This window comes from Macaca fascicularis, chromosome 19, assembly GCF_037993035.2.
Source record: "Macaca fascicularis isolate 582-1 chromosome 19, T2T-MFA8v1.1".
NCBI classification, from domain to species: domain Eukaryota; kingdom Metazoa; phylum Chordata; class Mammalia; order Primates; family Cercopithecidae; genus Macaca; species Macaca fascicularis.
This window is the reverse complement of record NC_088393.1, coordinates 13,397,644-13,419,190: the sequence shown is the minus strand read 5'-3', so window position 1 is coordinate 13,419,190 and position 21,547 is coordinate 13,397,644. Positions and strand designations below refer to the sequence as shown.

At 58.8% G+C, this 21,547-nt stretch overlaps 1 protein-coding gene across 5 annotated transcripts in view; it reads right to left on the bottom strand.

Moving 5' to 3' along the window:
• Positions 1-20,880, bottom strand: part of NFIX (nuclear factor I X) — a 103,912-nt gene extending 83,032 nt beyond the window's left edge. For 3 of the 5 annotated variants that reach the window (XM_045379713.3, XM_065534506.2, XM_065534509.2), the window contains exon 1: positions 20,489-20,880. In XM_045379713.3, the coding sequence (XP_045235648.1) occupies positions 20,489-20,515 (27 nt within the window). In that variant the 5' untranslated portion in view covers positions 20,516-20,880. The remainder of the gene's footprint in view (positions 1-20,488) is intronic. The other 2 variants (XM_074026073.1, XM_074026094.1) reach the window with 1 other exon arrangement.
• Positions 20,881-21,547: the final 667 nt, after the last annotated feature.

The window sequence follows — 21,547 nt, the reverse complement described above, 5'->3', positions numbered from 1 at the left end:
ACCAGGCTGGGCCCAGGGTCCTGGGGAGGGGCTGCCTCAAGAAGGGAGGCAGAGAACCCTGCCTCTGCCTACCCCTTCCCTGGCTCCAGCCCCAGCTGGTTCCCCCCCTCACTTTCACTAGCACTAAATTTACTTTATAATTTTAAAATTAAATTTTAAAAAAAGCAGGAAAGAGAAAGCACTGAAGGCAAAATACCTCCCACAGTATCTCTCTAAGGAGGAAAAAAAAGTTTCTGCTTATGTAAAAAGACGGATACAAGGGATCGCTGAAAAGTCTAAGGACCAAATAACAAGGAAAATAAAAGGGAAACACATGTAATGAAAAACACCTGAAGCAAATAAATAAAAAGCTCCCTTTGCAACTCAAAGGCACTTCACAGCCACTAATGCCTGTGGGCACTAGCCCCTATGCCCATTTATTGCCCATTTTTCCCATTGCTTTCTCACAGGGAGCTGTTTCTTCCCCAGGCACTTCAGGATCCCCTTTCCCTTCTAAGCGGTCTTCCCCACACCTGGGGGAAGGGCCACCGCAGCCACCTCGCCTACCACCAGCCCCCTACCACCAGCCCAGAGTCTAACCTCTGCATCCCTGATAAAAAAAAAAAAGTCCTTTCCCCAACTCCCCCATCTCTCCAGGCCGTGCCCAGCCACTGGCCCTGGACCCTGCTCTTCCTCCCCAAATCCAGGCCCTGTGGCCAGTGGCAAGAGCACTCCTCTGGGGCTGGATGCCAGGCCCAGCCCAAGTGGGCAGCTCTCTCCTCTATCAAGGGCACAGGGTTGCCAAGGCGGGCTCTCCAAGACCGCATTTTCTCTTCCTATTGCATATAGGGCTGGAAAGAAAGAACTATTCAATTTAATTTAAAATATGACAAGGGATCTGAGCCCTATGAGCAGGCGATCTCTAGAAATACTTGATTCTTTTTAGGGGAGAGGATGCAGAGTAGGCAGCGAGGCTGCTTCCCCACACCCGGGTTTGACTCTCCCACCAGCCCGCCGCCTGGGAAACGCGCCCTCGGCTGGCATCGGGGTACCAGAGCCCGGCTCCTTTCTTCCTTTCTTTCTTTTTTAAACGGCTCTAGCGCAAACCAGGCAGTGGGTCAGGGCCCAGAGGCGGGGGAGGGAAGAGGAGAGGGCTGTCTCCAACTCGGGGAGAAGAACGGCCGGCCGCAAGTTTCCCGGTTTGTGCCAGTTTGGGGATTTGCGAATCAGACCGGAGCGGAGGGAACGGCGGGTGAGAAAAAAAGCCCGCATTAAAAACTAACCAGCTCTGCCGAAAAGCGCGCTTTCCGCCCTTAAATAAGACAATGCTGAATGGAGAGGAGAGAGGAGAGACGAGTTATTTCTCACTCTTTAATTATTCCAATGCTTAGCATTATTTAAAAAGAAAACCACACACATTAGCCAATGATATATTCTAACCCTCAACAAAGCTGGTATTTTTCTCTGATTACAGACTTTGCCGTGGCAAACCCGGGCTCCGACGACAGAGGCAGCGCAGAAGCTTGCTCCTAAATGAGACAATTTTATTAAAATCATAATCATTCCTTGCATTTCTATAGCGCCTTTTCAGTGGCGGAGATCTCAGGTGCCCCACGTCCGGGTCTACTAGAGAATCGGGGCGACCGCAAGCTCAGTCGCGGGGCAGGCGAGGCTGGCCAGCTCCACGAAGCGTCACCGGCACGTAGTTTTCTTTTTTTAACAGCCTGTTTCTACCATTCAGCCTCTGTCTCACATGCTTTATATATATATATGTACATATATATATATAAAGTAATAAAACTCCTTTAAGTTAAAAAAAATGTTTTTAGAGAAGAGGAAAAAGACTCGAAGAGTAAGGGGGGAAAAAAAAGCTAAGTGTGGTCTGGGAGCTTGGGGCGGGGGTGCTGCTGGGATGGGCCGCGTCTGGGTCCAGGGTGCAGGGCGCAGCAGGGTCAGCCGCTGCCCCAGGGTCACCTCCCTGGGCGCAGCTGCAGCGGGCTGAGTCATCCGCACGTGGAAAAGGACCTAACACCATCAAAGCGCATTTAAGTAATTCGAGTGATGAGAAGTCGGGTTTATGACCGGCTTCCGAGGGGACTGGGGACAGGCGGCTTTCTCTGAATGCCTGGGGGCTGTTCTGGCTCCGGGGGTGGCTCGGGGGACTTCAGCCCGACACCAGCTTCCTCCTCCAACAGGTTAAGTCGGGTCCGCAGGGCGCACACGTTCTTTTTCCACTTTTCCGTCCTCTCCCCTGGCCTGCCCAGGAAGTGCTGCAAAAGGGCTGGAAGCAATGGGTGGGGAGGCCTCGACGCCCCGAATTCAAGAAATCAGCCCGAGAGGGAAGGTGGCGTAGATCGAAAGGGACTTGGAGGGGAGGTTTTAGGTTTTTAAAGATTTTTTTAGAGGCTGCGCAACTCCCCGCGGCCTGAAGGCAGAAGAGAGAAAGGGAAAGCGCATTTTCTGCCACTTAGTCACATTTGTTCCCCGCGCTCGCTGGAGGCCAAACTCCCCCAAACCCAGCCAACCCTGGAAACAAACAAAAATCTCCCCTGGTAAATTTCCCCGCCTTTACTCCCCCAAAAGAGAAGGCTCGGGGATTGAAGGTGAGGTTCCTCAGAGACCGTAGTAGTCTAGAGGTGGCGACGCTCACTATGCGACGCGGAGAGACCCTCTCCGAAGGGACGACCCCAAGCTGTCCTCGGATTTGGGGGCAGTTAAACCCCAAACTCTCCCAAGCACCCAAAGAATCACAGCAATCATCAACATCGCATTCACAGCCAAAGCCTCCGAACGCTCATTATCCTCCGTCGCACGTCAGGATGGGCGGAGGAGAGAAACTGAGGCACAGGTGGCCCTGAGCCCCCAAACCCCGCGCGCCTGGGGTACAAACTAGCCTTAAGGCAAAAATGCCGACATCGGAGCCCCTTTTGGCGGCGGCCTTTGACGCAGCAAATGGTGAACCGGGACAGTCCTCCATGCCCACCAGCGCGGGGTCACTTTCTGGGGGGTGGGCCGGGGGGTCACTGTGAGGGGCAGGCCGCGCCCAGGCAGGAGGGAGCCGTGCTTGCGCAGCGAGGGGCCGGGAGGACGCCACCGCAACCCACTAGAGAGACTACGGTGCCTGAGAGGGATCATTGAGGAGCCTCTGGCCATGCAAACGGTCGAAAGCCTGACCTAGGCTCCCAGTTTCCCCTCACCTGCCCCCGCCGTCCACGGTCCCCACTCTCCACTCAGCACCCATGGCGGTTCCGTCGTCGGAGCCACCCTGGTACATGCCACAGGTCGCGTCTCACATCCGGGGCCTCGAAGCGCTGCTTCCCGCCTTTTCGTCGCCGCGCACGCGCACGCCGGGCTTTGCGCACAGCCCGCTCGTGTCCCGCGGCCTCTTCGCGCCCAGGTTCTCGGCCTTCTGCACGGTCTAGGCACTTGCTGTCCTCTTCCACCCCGCAGTGTGCGGTGCAAGTGGCAGTGACCGTCAGCACCCATTTTGCCCGCGACATGGAAAGCACACGACCTTCCCTCCTCCTGCCTGGGCCCCGGGGAGACCTCCCCACCACCTTTACCTCCAATAAGCCCCCTCCCCCGAGTCTGAGTCTGTTGCAGCGGGTCCGGGAAATGCCACGTGCCTTGAGAACCTCCAGAAAGGCTACAATGAAAGGAGCCCGTGGACGACGGACACCTGTCGAGGGGCGCACTTGGCAGAGGGGCTATCTCAGGTAGGGTACGTACTGGCACGCGACCTAATGGACAGAGACACTGGGGAGGGGATGTTCGTGCCAACATGGGGTGCAGCCCAGCTTCTCTGTTCCGGGGACCCGGAGGAGACGCTGGAGTACCATCTAACTTTCTCCACCCAGGCTGGGACATCGAAGAGCTATGATTGGGCAGTGGAGCGTCTGGGGAGTCCCGGCATAACCCCCTGCCTCTGCTCCCACCCCTCCAAAACCCACCCAGCCTCACTCCTGAAGTCCATGGCTCACGCAGGGAATCGTCTCCACTGCCCGGGCGCACCTGGAGCGAAGGCCTGGAGGGCGGGTAGCGTGCCGCCCGAGCTGGACTCGGTCGGGGGCAAGTGGAAATTTCTCCCGAGGTGGGGTGGTGGGGGGCATTAAATGGCCTCTTTGTGGCGAATTGCAAGTCGTCACTCAGGGTTAATTTAAGCGGTAACTGCAAACACACACCAAAAAGCAATGTCTCGCCGCCAGCACCCACCCCCGCGATTGTGTTTCTGGGGCTTCGGGATTCGGCGCTGCAGTCCGGCCCTTGGGGGAGGGGGGTCCCCGTCTTTAAGAACGTGGGACGGCCGCAGTGGAGAGGGGGAGGGCTGCTCCCGCCTCCCCCTACATCCCTGCCTGGCGAAATGGTTTTTGCAGGTTTGGGTCGAAGCCTAGTGGGGGTGGTAAAATCCAAGTACAAACGTGGAGCGGGAAGAGGGGGGAGCGGTTCTTACATATAAAAAGTATATATAAAGGTACAAATTTCAAATATAAATATAGCACATGCAGGGGCGCCACTGGGCAGCAGCAGTTCTGGGATGTCTCACCTGTGCCCCCAGGGACATATGGGGAGGCGGGTGTTCCGAGAGGGATGGGGGAGGTGGGAATTAGGCCTCCCTTCCCTGCCAGCTCCCCCAACAACCTGAATGCCACTTTGAAGCCAGATGCCCTGGGCGGCCTGGCAGGTGTGTGACTCGTGAAACACGCGCGTGCAGGCTGGAGAGGTGTGTACCCGCATAGACCTGGAGCCACGTGTGTGGGCACCAGAGCAGGCTCACAGACCCACCTGGAGCTCCCCATGGGGGCCCTGGGCACGAGTACTTGTGCTTGGAAGCTCCATCGGAGGGAAAGCAGGGGAGTGAATGCTTGTGTTCAGGACCCCCGCGTGGTGCCCGATAGGGGCATGTTTATGGGTGTGAGTACACCAGCCAGTATCGTTGGGAATGTCAGGCCTAGGTGAGCACATAAGCTTTCGGTGCCTTAGCTCCTGATTGGGGACACCGGGCAAGGGCCTGCTGCGGACCCGGGTGGGAGCAACTGTATGACAGCATGCTTATGTGTGTGCACATGTCCGAGTGCCGGGCTGGGGTGTCAAACAGGGATGTGCATGAGCACGCCTAGGTGCCCTTCAGAGCAGGGCAGGGCAGGGGGGTGTGTGAGTGCTCTCGCATGCCTTGGGAGTAGCCACGTGCGCGGGGGCTGCCGTCTGGACCCAGTCGAGCCCGGATCTGGCCCCTGAGCGGGCCATGGGGCAGGGCCGGCCGCCCGGCAGGCCAAGGCGGGATGTCGTTGGAGCCCTGTTGGTTTTGGCCGAGGCAACTCCAATGGGGGAAGCCCCAGGAGCAGGCGGGGGCGGAACAAAGAAGGGGAAAGCAAGGGAAAAGTGGGTTGCAGAGGAGGAAGCGCCCTGGGCCGCGGAGGGCCCCAGGGGCGGTGGAGGCTGGGGCCTGCCTGGGCCAGGGGGGCTCCTGGAGGCCCCCCGGGCCCAAAGTGGGTCAGTCCACCTGTGTGGACAGGGTCAGGATGTTGGTTTGAAGTCCTGAGACTTCTCTGCCTTTGAAGACCCTCTGCCCGATTCTACCCACCAAATCCCCTAAAGGACCACAAGCTGCCACCACTGTGGACCAACTCCAGTCCTCCACATGGCCACTCACACATCAGACACTCAAGCCTAGTGCCACTGTACTTGTAGTTGCCCCTCTGATAGCCCCCACGCTGGCCAGCGGTTTCTCAGTGTCCATCAGTACCCCGCTTGGAGCCAAGTAGCATTTGGTGGGGAGGGCGTGGCCCAGTTTTCCCAGCCAAAGGCAGACGGTTTTGAACACCCTTAAGCGGGAAACCAGTAAGCCTCTTCCTCCTGTTTCTTGCTCTGGGCTTCTTAGAACCAGGGAATAGGAAGGGAATTCCCATGGGAAGGCCAGAAGGAGGAGCCTCAGGTGGCCAGGAGGGGGTTGAAAAGCTGGAGTGAACCTGTTTAAGTTTTGCTCACTCCTGGGAATCTGGCTGGGTAATCCCCACCACCCTGCTTCTAGCCCCATGACCTTGGCACTTGACCTTGTGGCCTCTGTTTCCTCATCTGTAAAACAGGTTACTCATACCTGCCTCGTCTTGGGAGGGTCACAGGAGGTCACGTATGCCCGCCCGCCTTCCCCCCCACCCACCCGCTGCCCAGGCATAATTGCTCTGGAGTCGGTAGCTGTTATTTTTATTGTGAGGAATCTATGGCTGTGACAAGCTGTGACGCTTGGTGTGATCGCGTGAGGCTGGCTGTGTGTGCGACTGTGCCGCTGTGTGTGTGTGTGTGCGTGTGTGTGACAGGTTGTGTGTGAGACTGTGCGTGGACGACAGATTGTGCCGGTGTGCGGCAGTGCTTGTGACAGGCTGTCACTGCGCGACAGACTGCGGGTGGCGGGGTGTTGCGGGCGTTGACTGTGAGTGGGGATGAGGCGGTGTGTGGGACTGGGACTGGGAGACCCCCGCAAATCTACCTCCTTGAGGACCTGGCTACAGCGAGGATAGGGAGGCTCTCTGGAACTGCAGGAGGAACTCACTCCAGTTTCCTCCTGGGCCTTGGCTCTTCCATCACATTCAGTGGGACTACACCTGTCTGCAAACCTTGGAGGTGACAGGTCTCAGAGGACCCTGTGACAGAGCCTCTCCTTCACCTATTGTGTCAGCTCAAGTGCTCAGCCTCCAGCTTCTTGCTGGGGTTTGCGGGGGCCCAGGAGGGTAATCAGGGGGCTCAGAGCGCGGAGGACTGCAGGCCTGGCTGGCTTCAGTGAGGGATGTGTACCCTGTGCCTGTTTCCCACGTTTTCCCTGAGCTCCAGGCCTGGGCAGGGCCAGCAGAGACCTGGAGAAAGAAGAAGAGGGACTTGGGGAAAGATCAAGAAAAGCTAGGAGAGAAAGGGAGGAACAAAGTGAGAAAATCAGAGAGACGGGAAGATTGGAACAAGCGAGTAACGTCAGCATGGGCTCCTCCCGGGACCCGGAGAACACCAAGCTGCTTGCAGTCAGGGCCACCAATCAAGAGGAAAACACACCAGGTTTATGGGGTCAGGACTGGCAGAAATGCCAGACGACACTGGAGCACTGCTTGTATACCAGGCCCTGTGCTCAGAGCCTACTTTTAGGGACTCACCTTTAGGGATGCAGCCCTGTCAGAGGGATGAAAAAACCCAGACTCGGCTGAAAAGTCCATAGTGGGCCAGGCGCAGTGGCTCAAGCCTGTAATCCCAGCACTTTGGGAGGCCGAGACGGGCGGATCATGAGGTCAGGAGATCGAGACCATCCTGGCTAACACGGTGAAACCCCGTCTCTACTAAAAAATACAAAAAAATAGCCGGGTGAGGTGGCGGGCGCCTGTAGTCCCAGCTACTCGGGAGGCTGAGGCAGGAGAATGGCGTAAACCCAGGAGGTGGAGCTTGCAGTGAGCTGAGATCCGGCCACTGCACTCCAGCCTGGGCAACAAAGCGAGACTCCGTCTCAAAAAAAAAAAAAAGAAAAGAAAAGTCCATAGTGGCCCTCTGCAGATGGGGAAACTAAGCTGGGGGGCCTCATCCCAGCACCCCGTCAAGCCCTGGAATCATGAGAATACAGGACCCCAAGGATCGGAGCCGTACGTTTTCCCCAACATGGCAAAACCCCACCAGCTGGAAGAATCACAGGACTCCATGGGCTTGGGGGTAGTGCCTTGTCACCCCCTCCTACCTCCTTAGCATGTCAACATGTGTGTGTGTTGTATGTTATGTGTGCCATGCTCCAGGGCTGTCCTGTAGCTGTCCCTGGTGTTTAGGCCACAGGATGATGTCTGCATCTCTCTGTAGGCACAGGCCTATGTGTGTCTGCTCTGTGTGTCTGTGTGTCCGTTCAGGGCCAGCCCCTGCCACAGAGGGGGGAGCGGTATTGGAGCACCCCCCCCTCCGAAAGTGTGTCTTTGATACTTGCAGTCTCGGCAGCGAAAAACAAGTTTCCACAGGGCCGCCTTGGGTTGAGGCCAGGCCGTCCTCAAATAACATTTGAAGTTACTTAGCAAACTTTGTTTAGTGCCGAGAGAGGCGCGGGCAGCGGGTGTGGGTTGGGGGGGAGGGCAATAAACCGGTTCCTCCGAAGTCCCTTACCCCATCTGGGGACACAAGTACCCAAGGTGAGGGCTTGGTTCCCCCACCCCAGCTCTGGGGAGTAGAAGCAGGAATCTTGGAACCTTGGGGAGAACTTAGGAAAGGGGAGAGGTTGGGGTACACTACAGATGAAGCCTTGCCATTGCCATGCCAGGGCCTGGGCTTGGGCAGAGATGCCCACCCTGGCCCCCTGGTGGCCCAGATGCCAATACCAGGTGCGGGGCAATCAGAAATGGAAGGGTCCCCACTTTTGCTGCAGTCCTGCTCTGCAATTTTGAGACTAAATGAAGGGGTGGATGGAGCGAGCTGGCTTAGAACATGTGCCCCCCAACCCCAGACATACACACGAGCACGCAGAAAGCTCCTGATGTCCACATGCCCGGCCCCCACCCCCAAATTCCCATTCCTGGGTCCCAGCCCCAGGCGGCAGAGAAGGCCGGAGAGCCAACGATGGCGGCGGGTTTGGAAGTGAGGTTGGCGCCTATGGGAGGGGGAGGGGGAAGAGATGCCAAAAATGGTGAGCCATTACAGGCGAGCAGGCGAGAGAGGGAGGAAGGGAGGGAGCAAACGGGGAAGATGGAAGCCAGGCGGGCATCCTTGCTGAGCTCCAGGCTGCAAAGGGGCAGCGGAAGAGGCAGCCCGGCCCTTCCAGGGAACAGGCATGGGGGATGATCCCCAGGTGGCACAGGACAAGCAGGGGCCCGGAGGCACCCAGCACTTCCCCACCCCCACCCCAAGCTTCGAAATGGAGACTGGCAGCAGCAGCCGCTCGGCTCTGCCCGGGCATGGGGTGGGGGTGGCAGGCAGGCAGGGCGCCAAACCAAATGCCACCAGGCTGGGCATGGTGGTTGCCAGCCTGCAGTGCCGACCCCGCCGGGCCTCAGCCCAGAGCTCTCAAACCTGGAGCTTTGGGGGTGGAGAGAGTCTGGGGTCCTGGTGGGAGTTGGGGAACCCAACAGACAAAGCCAGATACCCCCAAGCTGTGGGCAGATCCCCAAGACCCTGCAAAGATGGCGCAGCCTGGTACTGCCAGGGTGACAGGCTGGGGTAAAAATAAACCCAGCCCGCCCCGGGGGAGCTAAATTGAGGGGCCCAGGTGGAAGTGCCACTCTGGGCCACCAGCTGCCCCCGCCCCATCCCCCAGCTCAGAGCAGCAGGGTTGCGAATACCCAGTGCCCATCAAGCCCCAGTTTCTGTACAGGAAAGGCCTCGGCCATCTTGTCCCCAGGTTTTGGGCGGGCACCGTATGGCATATCCACAAATATGGATAATAGATGAGCTCAGATTGAAGAAACGACAGGCAACATGGTCTGGGCAAATGATGGGCATGCCATGCTGAGCCACACATCCTTGACCTCCAGTCTGCCCCTTGGAGAGAGAAAGGGGCCTGGCGGGCTGCACTTAAGCTATAGCAAGGCAGCGTTCAAAATCAGCATCTCACCATGAGGCCTCCCTGCCCACCTCTGCTAAAACCACAGCTGCCCAGCACTCCCGAGGGCCCAGCCGGCTCTGTTCTCCCCACAGCACCTAGCGCTGTCTCAAGGACTGGACACTCCCTTGTTTATCAGGTTCACAGTCTGCCCTCCCACTGGGGCTGGCATCTTTGCAGATTTTGCTCCCTGCCGAGCCCCCGGGGCCTAAAACAGAGCCTGGCACCCAGGAGGTGCTTGGTAAATATTTGTCGAAGGAATGCACAGGCCCCCGGCTGCACCCCCAGCATTTGGGCTCCGGCTGGGTGCCCAGTAAGGTGTGGGAGAGGACGTTTGGACCTGCGGGGGTGAGGGCAAGCCTGGCCAGCAGGGGTGCAGAGCGGATGAGACCACCATCCACCTTTATTCTGAGCCCTGGATGGAAGAAGATCTGAAGGTCAGAGTGGTAAGAAAGGTTCAAGGGTCAACCACTGGGGCATGTTTCAAATGGGGGTGTGGGGGTGTGCAGGTCCATTCTGAAATTTGGGAAAGGCCAGAGAACAAGCCGCAATTCTGTCGCATCAGCAGGATTTAGGGTGATGACGATCTTGGAGAAGGAGCTCCCTGCCCTGGACCCTAGCACTGGATACCTCTACTCTGAGTCTCCGTTTTTCATCCGTAAGTTCAAAGCAGTTTTTTCACATCAAGCACAGTTTTAAAGCGTGTGCTGTGAGCCAACTCTTCAGATCCTTACCGCAACCCTGCTTTCTAGATACAGAAATTGAGACCCAGAGAGGTTAAGCAACTTGCCCGAAGTTACACAGCTAGTGAGTGGTAGAGCCAGGAGTCAAACCCAGGAAGGTGGCTCTGCAGGCCCCACTCTCCTAATAACAGTACCTGCTGAACACAGGATTCGAGAAGACAAGCTGGGAAGGCACTTAGCAAGGGCGCCACGCAGCAAGCACACAGTTCACATTAGTTGTTGCTACGATCTTAGGACAAACATTTATTTTGCTATTATCCTATCTTCTACCATTCTGCCGACCGCTATCTCTTCTGTCTTTCTCTGGGGTCAGAACTGGGGAGTCAAAGGCCAAAGGATTAGTAAGACAGCCCCACGGAGGACAGGAGTCTCAGAACTTAGCTTTGTTGGCCGGGCACAGTGGCTCATGCCTGTAATCCTAGCACTTTGGGAGGCCGAGGCAGGCGGATCATTTGAGGCCAGGAGTTTGAGACCAGCCTGGCCAACATGGAGAAACCCTGTCTCTATTAAAAATACAAAAATTAGCCAGGCATGATAGTGCACGTCTGTAATCCCAGCTACTTGGGAGGCTGAGGCACGAGAATTGCTTGAGCCCGGGAGGCCAATGTTGCAGTGAGCCGAGATTGCACCACTGTACTCAAGCCTGGGCAACAAAGTGAGACTCTGTCTTAAAAAAAAAAAAAAAAAAAAGAACTTAGCTTTGTCCCCGTCCCTTCTCTCGGTAGCTGCCAGGAGCAAGGAGGTGAGGGTGGAGCCCTCGGCCACTGAGTCTAGAAGACTGCAGGTATTCTGGGTAGGGGTGGGCATATGGTTTTCCAGGCTTTGTCTTGCCCCAGGCTTCTACAAACCAGGGCAGGGATTTGGGGCTCCCAGTTCTACCCTGAGAAGTCAGGGTGGCTGTAGCTGCTGCGCAAAGACAGCTGGTTGTGGCTGACAAACAGAGGGGAGGTGCCACCAGGGCAGGTCTCATCTCAGGCACCATTTCCAACCACTGCCAGGTGTGGCCCAGGTGCGAATGTGTGTGGGAGTGTGACTCTCGTCCCTGTGTGCTGGGGTAACACCAGACTGTGTACATGCCATGCCGATTGTGCCTAGGTTTGGCAGGGGAAAGGGGCATATATGCGACAATGCCTGCGTCCTGGTGAGGGAGAGTGTGTGTGTGTGACACTGCGTCAGCTGGCTTCTTGTTTGGGTGTGACTGTGTATGTGGGTGCATGTGTAATGGGTGTCAAGGGTTAGCTGTGCCTGTGTGTGTTACTGTGTATCTGGGGACTCATGGCAGGGTTTCCAGCCTTGGCACTACTGACATTTGGGGCTGGATCGTTCCTTGTGGTCGGCAAGGGTTGGGAGGTTCCATTGTAGGGGACTGAGCAGCGTCCCGGGTCTCCACTCACTAAATGCCAATAGCACCCCCTCCACAAGTGTGACAACCAAAAATGATTCCAGGCCGGGCATGGTGGCTCATGGCTCCCAGCACCTTAGGAGGCCGAGGCAGGAGGATCACCTGAGCCCAGGAATTCAAAGCCAGCCTGGAAAACATAGCCAGACCTCATCTTTACTACAAATTAAAAAATTAGCTGGGTATGGTGGTGCTCACCTGTAGTCCCAGCTACTTGCGAGGGTGAAGCAGAACTGCTTGAGCCCAGAAGTTCAAGACCAGCCTGGGCAACATAACAAGACTGTCTCTACAAAAAATTTAAAAATCAACCAGGTGTGGTGACATGCACCTGTAGTCCCTGCTACTCAGGAGGCTGAGATGGGTAGATCACTTGAGCTTAGGAGGTCAGGGCTGCAGTGAGCCGAGATTGCACCACTGTGCTCCAGCCTGGGCTGCAAATGAGAGTCTGTCTCTTAAAAAAAAAAAAAAAATGTGGCCGGGCGCGGTGGCTCAAGCCTATAATCCCAGCACTTTGGGAGGCCGAGACGGGCGGATTACGAGGTCAGGAGATCGAGACCATCCTGGGCTAACACGGTGAAACCCCGTCTCTACTAAAAATACAAAAAAAACTAGCCGGGCGAGGTGGCGGGCGCCTGTAGTCCCAGCTACTCGGGAGGCTGAGGCAGGAGAATGGCATAAACCTGGGAGACAGAGCTTGCAGTGAGCTGAGATCCGGCCACTGTACTCCAGCCTGGGTGACAGAGCGAGACTCCGTCTCAACAACAACAACAACAAAAAAATGTTTCCAGACATTTCCCAATGGGCAAAATCACTCCTGGTGACACTGGGTTAGGGAGTGTGTGGGATGTTTGTGTGTCTGAGAGCGTGTTATTGCATGCATGTGCGTGTACCTGTGTGCTTGGTGGTGTGTGCGGGTGTATCGGCGCCCGACATTATGAGTGCGTGTGCTGTGTGTTTCTAGCTATGCCTGTGGGTCTGAGCGTTTTACGGTGGCAGAGCCTGTGTCTGTGCTGTGTGCTTCACGGCATGTGATCGTGTGATTGCGCGTGTCCCGTGTGTCTGCACCCACGTGCACGTCCCTGCGTGTGTAATGCCGCATTGATGTGTTCGGGTGTGGCCAGGTGCCTCTAAGTGTCTGTGAGTGAGGGCAAGCTTCTTTGCATGGGGACGCCTGTGTCTGTTTGATTGAGGGAGGTGCAGCATGCCAGTGTGTGTTAGCGTGATTCTTTGTGCCCGCAAGTGCCAGCGAGAGTGTGTGACTTTGTGCGAGATGGACCCAGAATAAACCCCCCCCTCCCCGAGATGATTCGACCAAAGCCGATATTTGGACGGAACCACCTGGATAATTTGGCCCCCATCCCTAGCTCCTGCCTGCCTTGGACTAAAAGGCCCAGGGGGGTCGGGTGCACCTCCATGCTGTCCCTTCCTCCAGCCTGGCTCACACAGATTCAGGTGGGGACAGACAGATCCCCGCTCTTGCCCGATCTGTGCCAGGAAGGCTGGCACTGAGCTTCAGCTGAGGGGGCAGGGTCCTTGGCGATGGTGGTGGGTACTGCCCCCTGCCTGCTGCTGGCCACTACCCCCGGCTCCCCTCAGGGTGGGGCCCAGGGGGGGAGAGCTCCCCAGTGCAACCCCGGCTTCCGATTGGCTGCAGAGCGCCGCAGTGCCCGCTACCCGCCTCCCCTCCCTGGCTGGCGCAGCCACATCGGTAGTGGTGGCAAACGCAACTTGGAGTTCTGGGCACAGCTGCGCCTCACAGAGGCCTGCCAGCCCCACCAGAAGCCAGACACCCCAGCTCCGTGCCCCCGACCCCTCCCTGCCCACCCGCCCCGCTGGGCAGCTCAGTCACCCTGCCCATTGCCTCCCTCCGGCTGCCAGGCCCTGTCCACCCTGCTCCCTCACCCACCAGGCCTGTGCCCCCCTGGCCAAGCCCACTCAGGGGGCCCAGGCCCCTGCACGAGGCCACTCCCGCCCTCAGAGGGGCTCCTCGGGAGGGGGGAGGCGGTGAGGAAGGGGGGGTTGGGGAGCTAGCCCTTCTTCCTTTAGTGAACGCGCCCAGAGCTGGAGCCAAAAATCGAGGAGGAGAGATATTCAGACGGAGCCAAGACGCGTTTGGCAGGAGGAGAGAGAGAGGGAGAGAGGGAGCGGGAGGAGGGGAGGAGGGGAGGAGAGAGGGAGGAAAGAGAGAGAGAGAAAGGGGGAAAGAAGGGGGGACCTCAGTTTCCAAATCCGCGCCCTCAGAGCCTCGGAGGGATGGCGGCTGGCCCAGGGGTGTGGGGCCCAGGGCCTGCCTGGCTGTGGGGGCAGCGAGGATAGTGGGCTCAGGCCCACGGAGACAGCCGGACACCCAGCTGGCCAGGCTAGAACGGACACAGGCAGAAGCCAAGATCAATGTGCGCCGGGCAGACAGAGGGAGGCCTGTGGGCGGCCCGAACACACGCCCGCACCTCGCCGCCGCACAACAGGCTTCTGTCCACGCCAGGCCAGGGGCACGGGCGGGGCCCCCAGCAAGGCCACCGCGGCCGCACGACCTCATGGGAAGGGACTGAGCGGCCAGCCTGCTCCCAGCCGCTTGCCCAGCCGCCATAGCAGGCATCTTGCATGGTGCTCAGAGGCCAAGGGAATGCCCGGGAGAGGTGCCCATGGGGTGAGACCCACAGTGATCGTCCCAGGGACAAGCCTAGGAGGCCCAGTGATATGAGGGTGGTGACACCGGAGACACGTGGGTTGACACGTATGTGGACACAAGTTGACACGGACAGGCCAACATGTGTGTGAGACACACGGATACACTCTTTGCCGTGACGCACAGACACCCAGAAAAACACTGCTGTAGATGTGACGCATGTCGCTGGGACACTGTCACCCCAGATACAAAGCGCAGATACAAAGATGGCGACCGGTACACCGATACCCGTTGACGCGCGCAGCGCCACCGTGACACAAAGACTACATCCGGCACACCGACACGCATGGTGGCATGCTTCCCGACCCCCCGCTACCGAATACACAAGAGACAGGGTGTGCGATGATCCGTGGAGTCACATGCAGGTAGCACCCAATGATGGACACTCGGAGACATGGAGAGGCATGGAGAGGGACCCGGGCAGGCACACACTGCCACACAGACATCTGCGGGAAAATGGTGGCTCTGAGGCCTGACATGCCGATTAACACGCACGCCGATCTGGGAGAACCCAGATAGTGGCTCACAGCTGTCCCCCTGGCCCACTCACCCCCACATCCAGGGCTTTGGGGGCGGGAAAATGAAGACACCCCCCTCCTTTCCTCCACCCCAGCTGGGAGGGAGGGGACACAAGGCCCATCCTCAGCACCTCGTTGGAGAAAATGCCCAGCCTCCCCTACCTCTCTGGTCCAGCAAGTCCCCAGATTCCAGCTTCATGAGGGTGAGGGAGACAATATCTGAGCAGATTTAAAAGGCCAGGCTCCCTGTGGGTTAGATGGGGAGGCCAGCAGTCAAGACACCGACCACGGGGGCATTTTGCCCGCAGCCACGGCGCCACGGCCAAACGCCCAGCATTGCTCCCACCCGCAATGCGCCCTGATCCAGCCAAGTGCCCACATTGCCCACATAGGATCCTGCACGTGTGTCCTGTCTCCATGACGGGTCCAGGTGACAATGCCCAGGTGCAGACTCAGAAACAGTTCTGGAGCTTGGGGACATCCCTGAAGTCATCATCTAGATGCACCAGGTCTCTTTGTCCCACGTATATTTGAATGAACGCATGCACACATACTCTTATACCAGGACTCAGGGCCCCCAACCAGGGCATCTGGTCCTCATGGAACAGTGGAGGCCTCGTATCTCCCATCCTGCCCCCCACCCTCCCCCACCATCTCTCCCCTATCTTGAAGTCCTGCCACCTTCTGCTTGGCCTACAGGTCCCTATCCAAAGGTAAAAGAGCTGGGCCATGTGCAGTCTCCCATCCTTCCAAACTTTCTTCTTGCCTCCTCCTCCTCCAGGAAGTCCACTTGGATGTCTATGGTTGGGAGGTGCTCGACCCTGTCTTCTACCCTTCAGAGGCATCCCTCTCTCAGCTGGGAGGTCTGGGAGGTTGACAACCAACAACTGGCAACAATTACCATTTCTGGAGCACACACTCAGGCACCACACTGAGCCTAAGTACAGCCCAAGAGATAGACACTGGTTTTCGCCCATTTTACAGGCCAGGAGAATCCTGTGCTTCAGGTCGCAAGATTAGAAGATGTGGACCTGGAGCTCAAACCCATTTCTGTCTGATGGCAAAGCCTAGCCCTTGACTCTGCTCCCGCAGCCTCCGTCTAGGAGCTCTCAAGGCTATACAAGACATTCCAGGCCTGGCCGGGCGCGGTGGCTCAAGCCTGTAATCCCAGCACTTTGGGAGGCCGAGACGGGCGGATCACGAGGTCAGGAGATCAAGACCATCCTGGCTAACACAGTGAAACCCCGTCTCTACTAAAAAATACAAAAAACTAGCCGGGCGAGGTAGCGGGCGCCTGTAGTCCCAGCTACACGGGAGGCTGAGGCAGGAGAATGGCGTAAACCCGGGAGGCGGAGCTTGCAGTGAGCCAAGATCCAGCCACTGCACTCCAGCCTGGGCGACAGAGCGAGACTCCGTCTCAAAAAAGAAAAAAAAAAAAAAAAAAAAGACATTCCAGGCCCTAGGGAGACTGGAGCACCCTGTTCCCGGCAGAGCCGTCGGCTCTGAGCTCGGCAGAGCATTGAAACATCTCACGGAGCCCCAGCTCATCTCATGAGCTACCCCATCCCGGCCCACACCTGGGCACACCACCCACCCCAGCAGTGGGCATGAATCGGGCAGGGCCAGAGCTGGAGAGAAAATGCCAAGTGCCATGAAAACAGGGCACCAGGCCGGAGCAAGGACAGAGAGCGATAGCTTTGCAGGGACAGAGGGGTGCCAGAGTGACCCAGAGAGAAAGCTGAGGGAACGGGGCATCAGGGAAGCCCCAGCCATCCCCCTCCCATGGAAGGAGTGTCGGGGGAGCTATGCAGATACAAAAGTACAGGAACTTCGGCTGCTTGTGTGGCCAGGAAAATGGGCGTAGGTCGCTGCGTGTCTGAGAGTGGGTGTATCCGTGTGTGCGCCCATGTATGTCTTTGTGTGTGTCAGCAAATGTTGGCATGTTTGCCTATGTATTCCTGTGGCAAGGAGGGGGAAGCACACATTGGGGGGGGGTGTGTGTGTGTGTATGTGTGTGTTTGAAAAGGTATTTGTGGCCGGGTGCAGTGGTTCATGCCTGTAATCCCAGCACTTTGGGAGGCCAAGGTGGGTGGATCATGAGGTCAGGAGTTCAAGACCAGCCTGGCCAAGATGGTGAAACCCCATCTCCACTGAAAAATACACAAATTACCCGGGTGTGGTGGTGGGCACCTGTAATCCCAGCTACTCAGGAAGCTGAGGCAGAGAATTGCTTGAACCAGGAAGGCGGAGGTTACAGTAAGCCAAGATTATGCCACTGCACTCCAGCCTGGGCAACAGAGCAAGACTCCATCTCAAAAAAAATGGTATTTCTGTACACACCTAGGTGAGCCAACTGCGTTGTGTCCCTGTGTAAAGATGTGTAGCCATCCATCCGCCTGTCCATCCTTGGGTCCATGTGAGCATGTGTGGGGGCGAACACACATTTGTGTCTGCCTGTATCCAAGCGTGTGATGAGGGCTCCATGAGTCTGGGAGGTGTCGTGGTCTCCATGTGCCTTCTTCGCTATCTGTGTCATCTCGAGGGGTTTGTGTTTATGTGTGCGCTGGGGGTGGTTGTGAACACAAGTCCACAGTTTCCTGTGTCCGTACGTGCATCAAAGAGGTACTGCTGGGTCTCTAAGCCTACACCAATACATGTGTCCCGTTTCAAGAGGTGCATGTGTGTTAATGGGTGTGTGTGACAGTGTGAACACAAGTCCTCGGTTTCCTGTGTCCATAGGTCTGTAGGCTCATCAGTGGTCGTGTGTCTGGACATTGGTGTGAACAGGACACTTACATCTCCATCTTGGCGGTGATGGTGGTGTACATGAGTTCACATTCTGGTTGTGTCTCTGTTTCTTGGCGGGGTCGGGATGGGGAAGGGGGTCCATCCATCCACCTCCCACCCCTCTCTCTGCCTGAGACTCAGGCCCGTGGCTGCAATGGACTCCAGCAGCTCCAGCAACCGCCCCGCCCGGCCGCCCTGAATTTCGATGCTTTTTCTAGAAGGAGATTTTTCCCCCCCGCCCTTCCCCCTCGCCCACAGTACCTTTCCCCGCCAGGGCCCCGCTGCTCCAAGCTCGTTCCTGCTCAATCATTTATTGACTTTAAAATCGAAGCCAATTCTGGTTTGAAAAAAAGAAAAGGGAGAGAGAGAGAGGGAAAGAGAGAGAGGCAGGCCAGAGAGACAGAGAGAGAGAGTCCGAGACGCCAGTGGAGGGGGGAGCAGAGATGGGGCCAAAACTGGAGTCAAAGACAGAGATAGTCAGAGATATACAAAAGGACAGAGATGGAGAAAGAGAGATGGAAAAGGGCAGAGTACGCCAGAGACCGATAAAAACAGAGACTGAGAAAAAGACAGCGAACGAAAGAGGTTGTCAGAAAAACAGACCAGCAGGGCAAACTATGGAAGCAGAAAGATTTGTAAAAACAGAGATGTGATTGTTAGGGAGGGGCAGGCCAGACCCCACTGACCAGCCGACAGCAGCCACCTGCCCAGAGCTGAAGGGTTTCCCTGCCCACCATGAAGGGCTGGCAGCCTGGTGACACCATGCCCACTCCCCTCTCCAGCCATCCTGGCACACTGGAGCTGTCGTAACCTGGGCCTTCAGTCACACATAGCCAAGCACCCGCCATTGCCCTGGGTCTAGCAGCCGCCCCAGCCCCTTCCTAGCCGTGTCACTGGTGGATCTGCGGGCATTTTCTCTCCCAGGGTGCTGTGAAATCTGAGGGGCGGGTGTCTCACCCAAGCCACGGGGGAGCAGGCTCAGATGTCTGGTGTGCTTGGCATGGAAGGCCGAGCTGGCAGCCTGGTGGGCAAGGGGCTGCTTGAGTGTGGGGTCTTGGTCCCACTAGGCCCCAAACATCGGCCACACAGCCCAGCCAAGCGTAACAGCAAAAAGGCACAGCTCAGACACCGCTGGGTAGGCAGTTGTTGTGAGGGGCGCCCAACATAGAGTGGCCGTGGAACTGGAGGTGCAGATGTAGGGGTTCCCCACACTGCCATGGTGCTCAGGGTGCATGCACACTGCAACATGTATGCATGCCCGTGCGCCCTCGCCAACACATACTTGGGCCTGCTTTCTACAGGAAAACCCGCTCCCTGGGCCATACACGGCCATGCCACGCAGGCCTGCCCATGGCCGGCCCACAGGGGCCACACACAGACTCTAGATTGATTCACACTCACATACACTTGCACTTGTGCATACAGGAGCATGGTGTGGCCACAAATGACATGCACCCCAACAAACCCCTCGCCCCTTGACACCACTGCACACTCGCGGCACGACCCAAAGTAGCAGCCATACCCACGTGGATTGCCACTGTAAGCTGTGGACACACTTGGCACATAGCTGACAGGGATCAGGCTGGGCAGAGGGGACAATTAGGGCCTGGCCTAGAGAACCCCCACATGCAGGCCTGGCTGGCAGCAGGGCTAAACAGCCTCAGATGTCCCCTTTTCAGAGACTGTTACCAGCTGTGGCCTGGCCCTGCAGGCAATGCTGTCAGGGCCACTGTGGAACTCTGGGCAGCTCCTGTGCCCTCTTAGAGCCTCAGGCCACAGCCCGGGGAGAGTTGGGTGGCCCGACAGGCATCCTCGAAGCTTTTGCCGCCGCCGTGCGCCGCTCAGGGAACTTCGCTGCAGGCGGGACGCGCTCTAGCAACGCGCCAAGGTCGGCGCTGTTGTGCCAGAGGCTGACCCGACGGTGTGGCCGCAGCACTGGCGGCTGTGTCCACGGCTGCCTCCCGCCCCTCCCGCCTCCAGGCGACGGGACGGGATTCCCCAGGCCTGCCGGGTCCACTCCGCAGCAGCGCGGGTCGCTAGGGCCAGAAAGTTTGCGCCGAGGAAAGTTTGGGGGTGGGGGGGCTGAGGCTGCGACGTCCAGGGTCGGAGAGGCGCGGCCACCGCTGGCAGCGCGCCCGCCCCTCTCTCCCCTCCCCTGCCCCTCCGAAATTTGGGAGCCCCGCCATTTTCTTAGCCCCGCTCCCATGTGAGGCCTGAACAAAGACTTTGGGGAGACGCCCGGGCCGCTCGGCCCGCCCCAGGCACCCCGGCCGCACGCAAGGGCCGCCGCCACGCACGCCGGCCACTGCCACCCTCGGGAACCGAGGCGCCCGCCCCAGGAAGCGTCGCGGGACCCAATGTCCCCTCTGCGCCCTCGGGACCACCCTCTTGCCACTCTGTCACCCCCGCAAACACTGCCAGCGGCCACGCTGCCCGGGTGCGCCTACAGTAGCCCACAGGTCGGCCAGAGTCCCGCTGCCCATCGCACCCTAGTCGAGCGCGCACACACACATACACACACACACACATACACACACACACACACATACGTACACGCACTCCCGCCTGCGCTCCAAGGGCAGCGCCACGACGCAGCTGGCCACCCCCGGAGCCCCCAAATGGAGTCCGCCCGGTGGCCAGGGTCGCACGCGCACGGTGACGCCCGCACGCGTGCCCGGGCTCACCGCGGCACAGCCTGCACCCCTCGGCGGCCCGCGGGCTCTCGGCCCCCGCCTTCCCGGCCGCCGCGCGTCCCCTCCGCCCGCCCGCGCCGCCGGCCGGCCTCCCGCGCCCGCTCCCCTCCCCCGGTCGCGCGGGGGCGGCGGCCGGTACCTGGGTGAGGCAGTACGGGGAGTACATAGCTGGGCGCCCGGGCGGGAGCGCGGCGGCCGGCCGCGGCGAGGGGAGGGGAGGCCCGGCAGGCGGCGGCCGCACTCCGGCTCGGGCTCCGGCTCGGCTCCTCCGGCCTCCGCCGCGCTGCGCCCGCCCGGCCCGCGGCCCCGCGCTCGGCCCGGCGCCGCTCCGCGCTCGCCGCTCGCAGGCTCGGCCCCGCCGGCTCCGGGGCCGCCGCTGCCGCCGCCGCCGCCGCGCTCGCCGCTGCCTCTCGCGTCCGCCGCCGCCGCCGCTGCCGCCGCGCGTCTACTCCATGCCGCCGCCGCTCGGCCGGTCACCCTCGCCCGCCGCCGCCGCCGCAGCCGCCGCGCTGTGAAAGTGAAAGTTTAGACAAAGTTTGGAAGCGGCGCACTCCGGGGAGAGGGAGCGGGCGGGCGGCGCGGGCGGGAGGAGGGGCGCGGGGAGGGGCGGGCAGGGCGGGGGAGCGGCGGCCGGCGCACACACACACGCACACACATGCACACACACACACGAACACACGCACACGCGCGCGGGGGCGCACACCGACGCGGCCGCCCCGACACGTGCTGGCCCGCGTTCCAGCGCAGACACACGCTGACACACAGCGGGACTCGGACCCCGCCACACATGTCACGTCCAGAACGCCTGGCCACACGTTCCGCATTGGAACAACAAAGCACGCTCGGACACCAATGCACACAAGGCACGGACACACAACCCCTACACACAGGCACTAACACACTCGCCAGTCTGGGAAAACACCCACGACCCACGCTCTGACATGTACCATCCCACCATGGTATCCAGGCACACAACAAGGAACCGCATATAGACATATACCAACGCAGGCGTCACATAGACACACACTGATATGCACGAAGACCCACCAGTGCATGACACATAGAGATGCACACTGATGTACACACACTGACGCATGTTCCTGCAGAACACAGACACATGCAAGATCACACAGCCACACGCCGATACCTTCCAGACACACAATTCCTACACGCAGACACATACACAACACACACACAT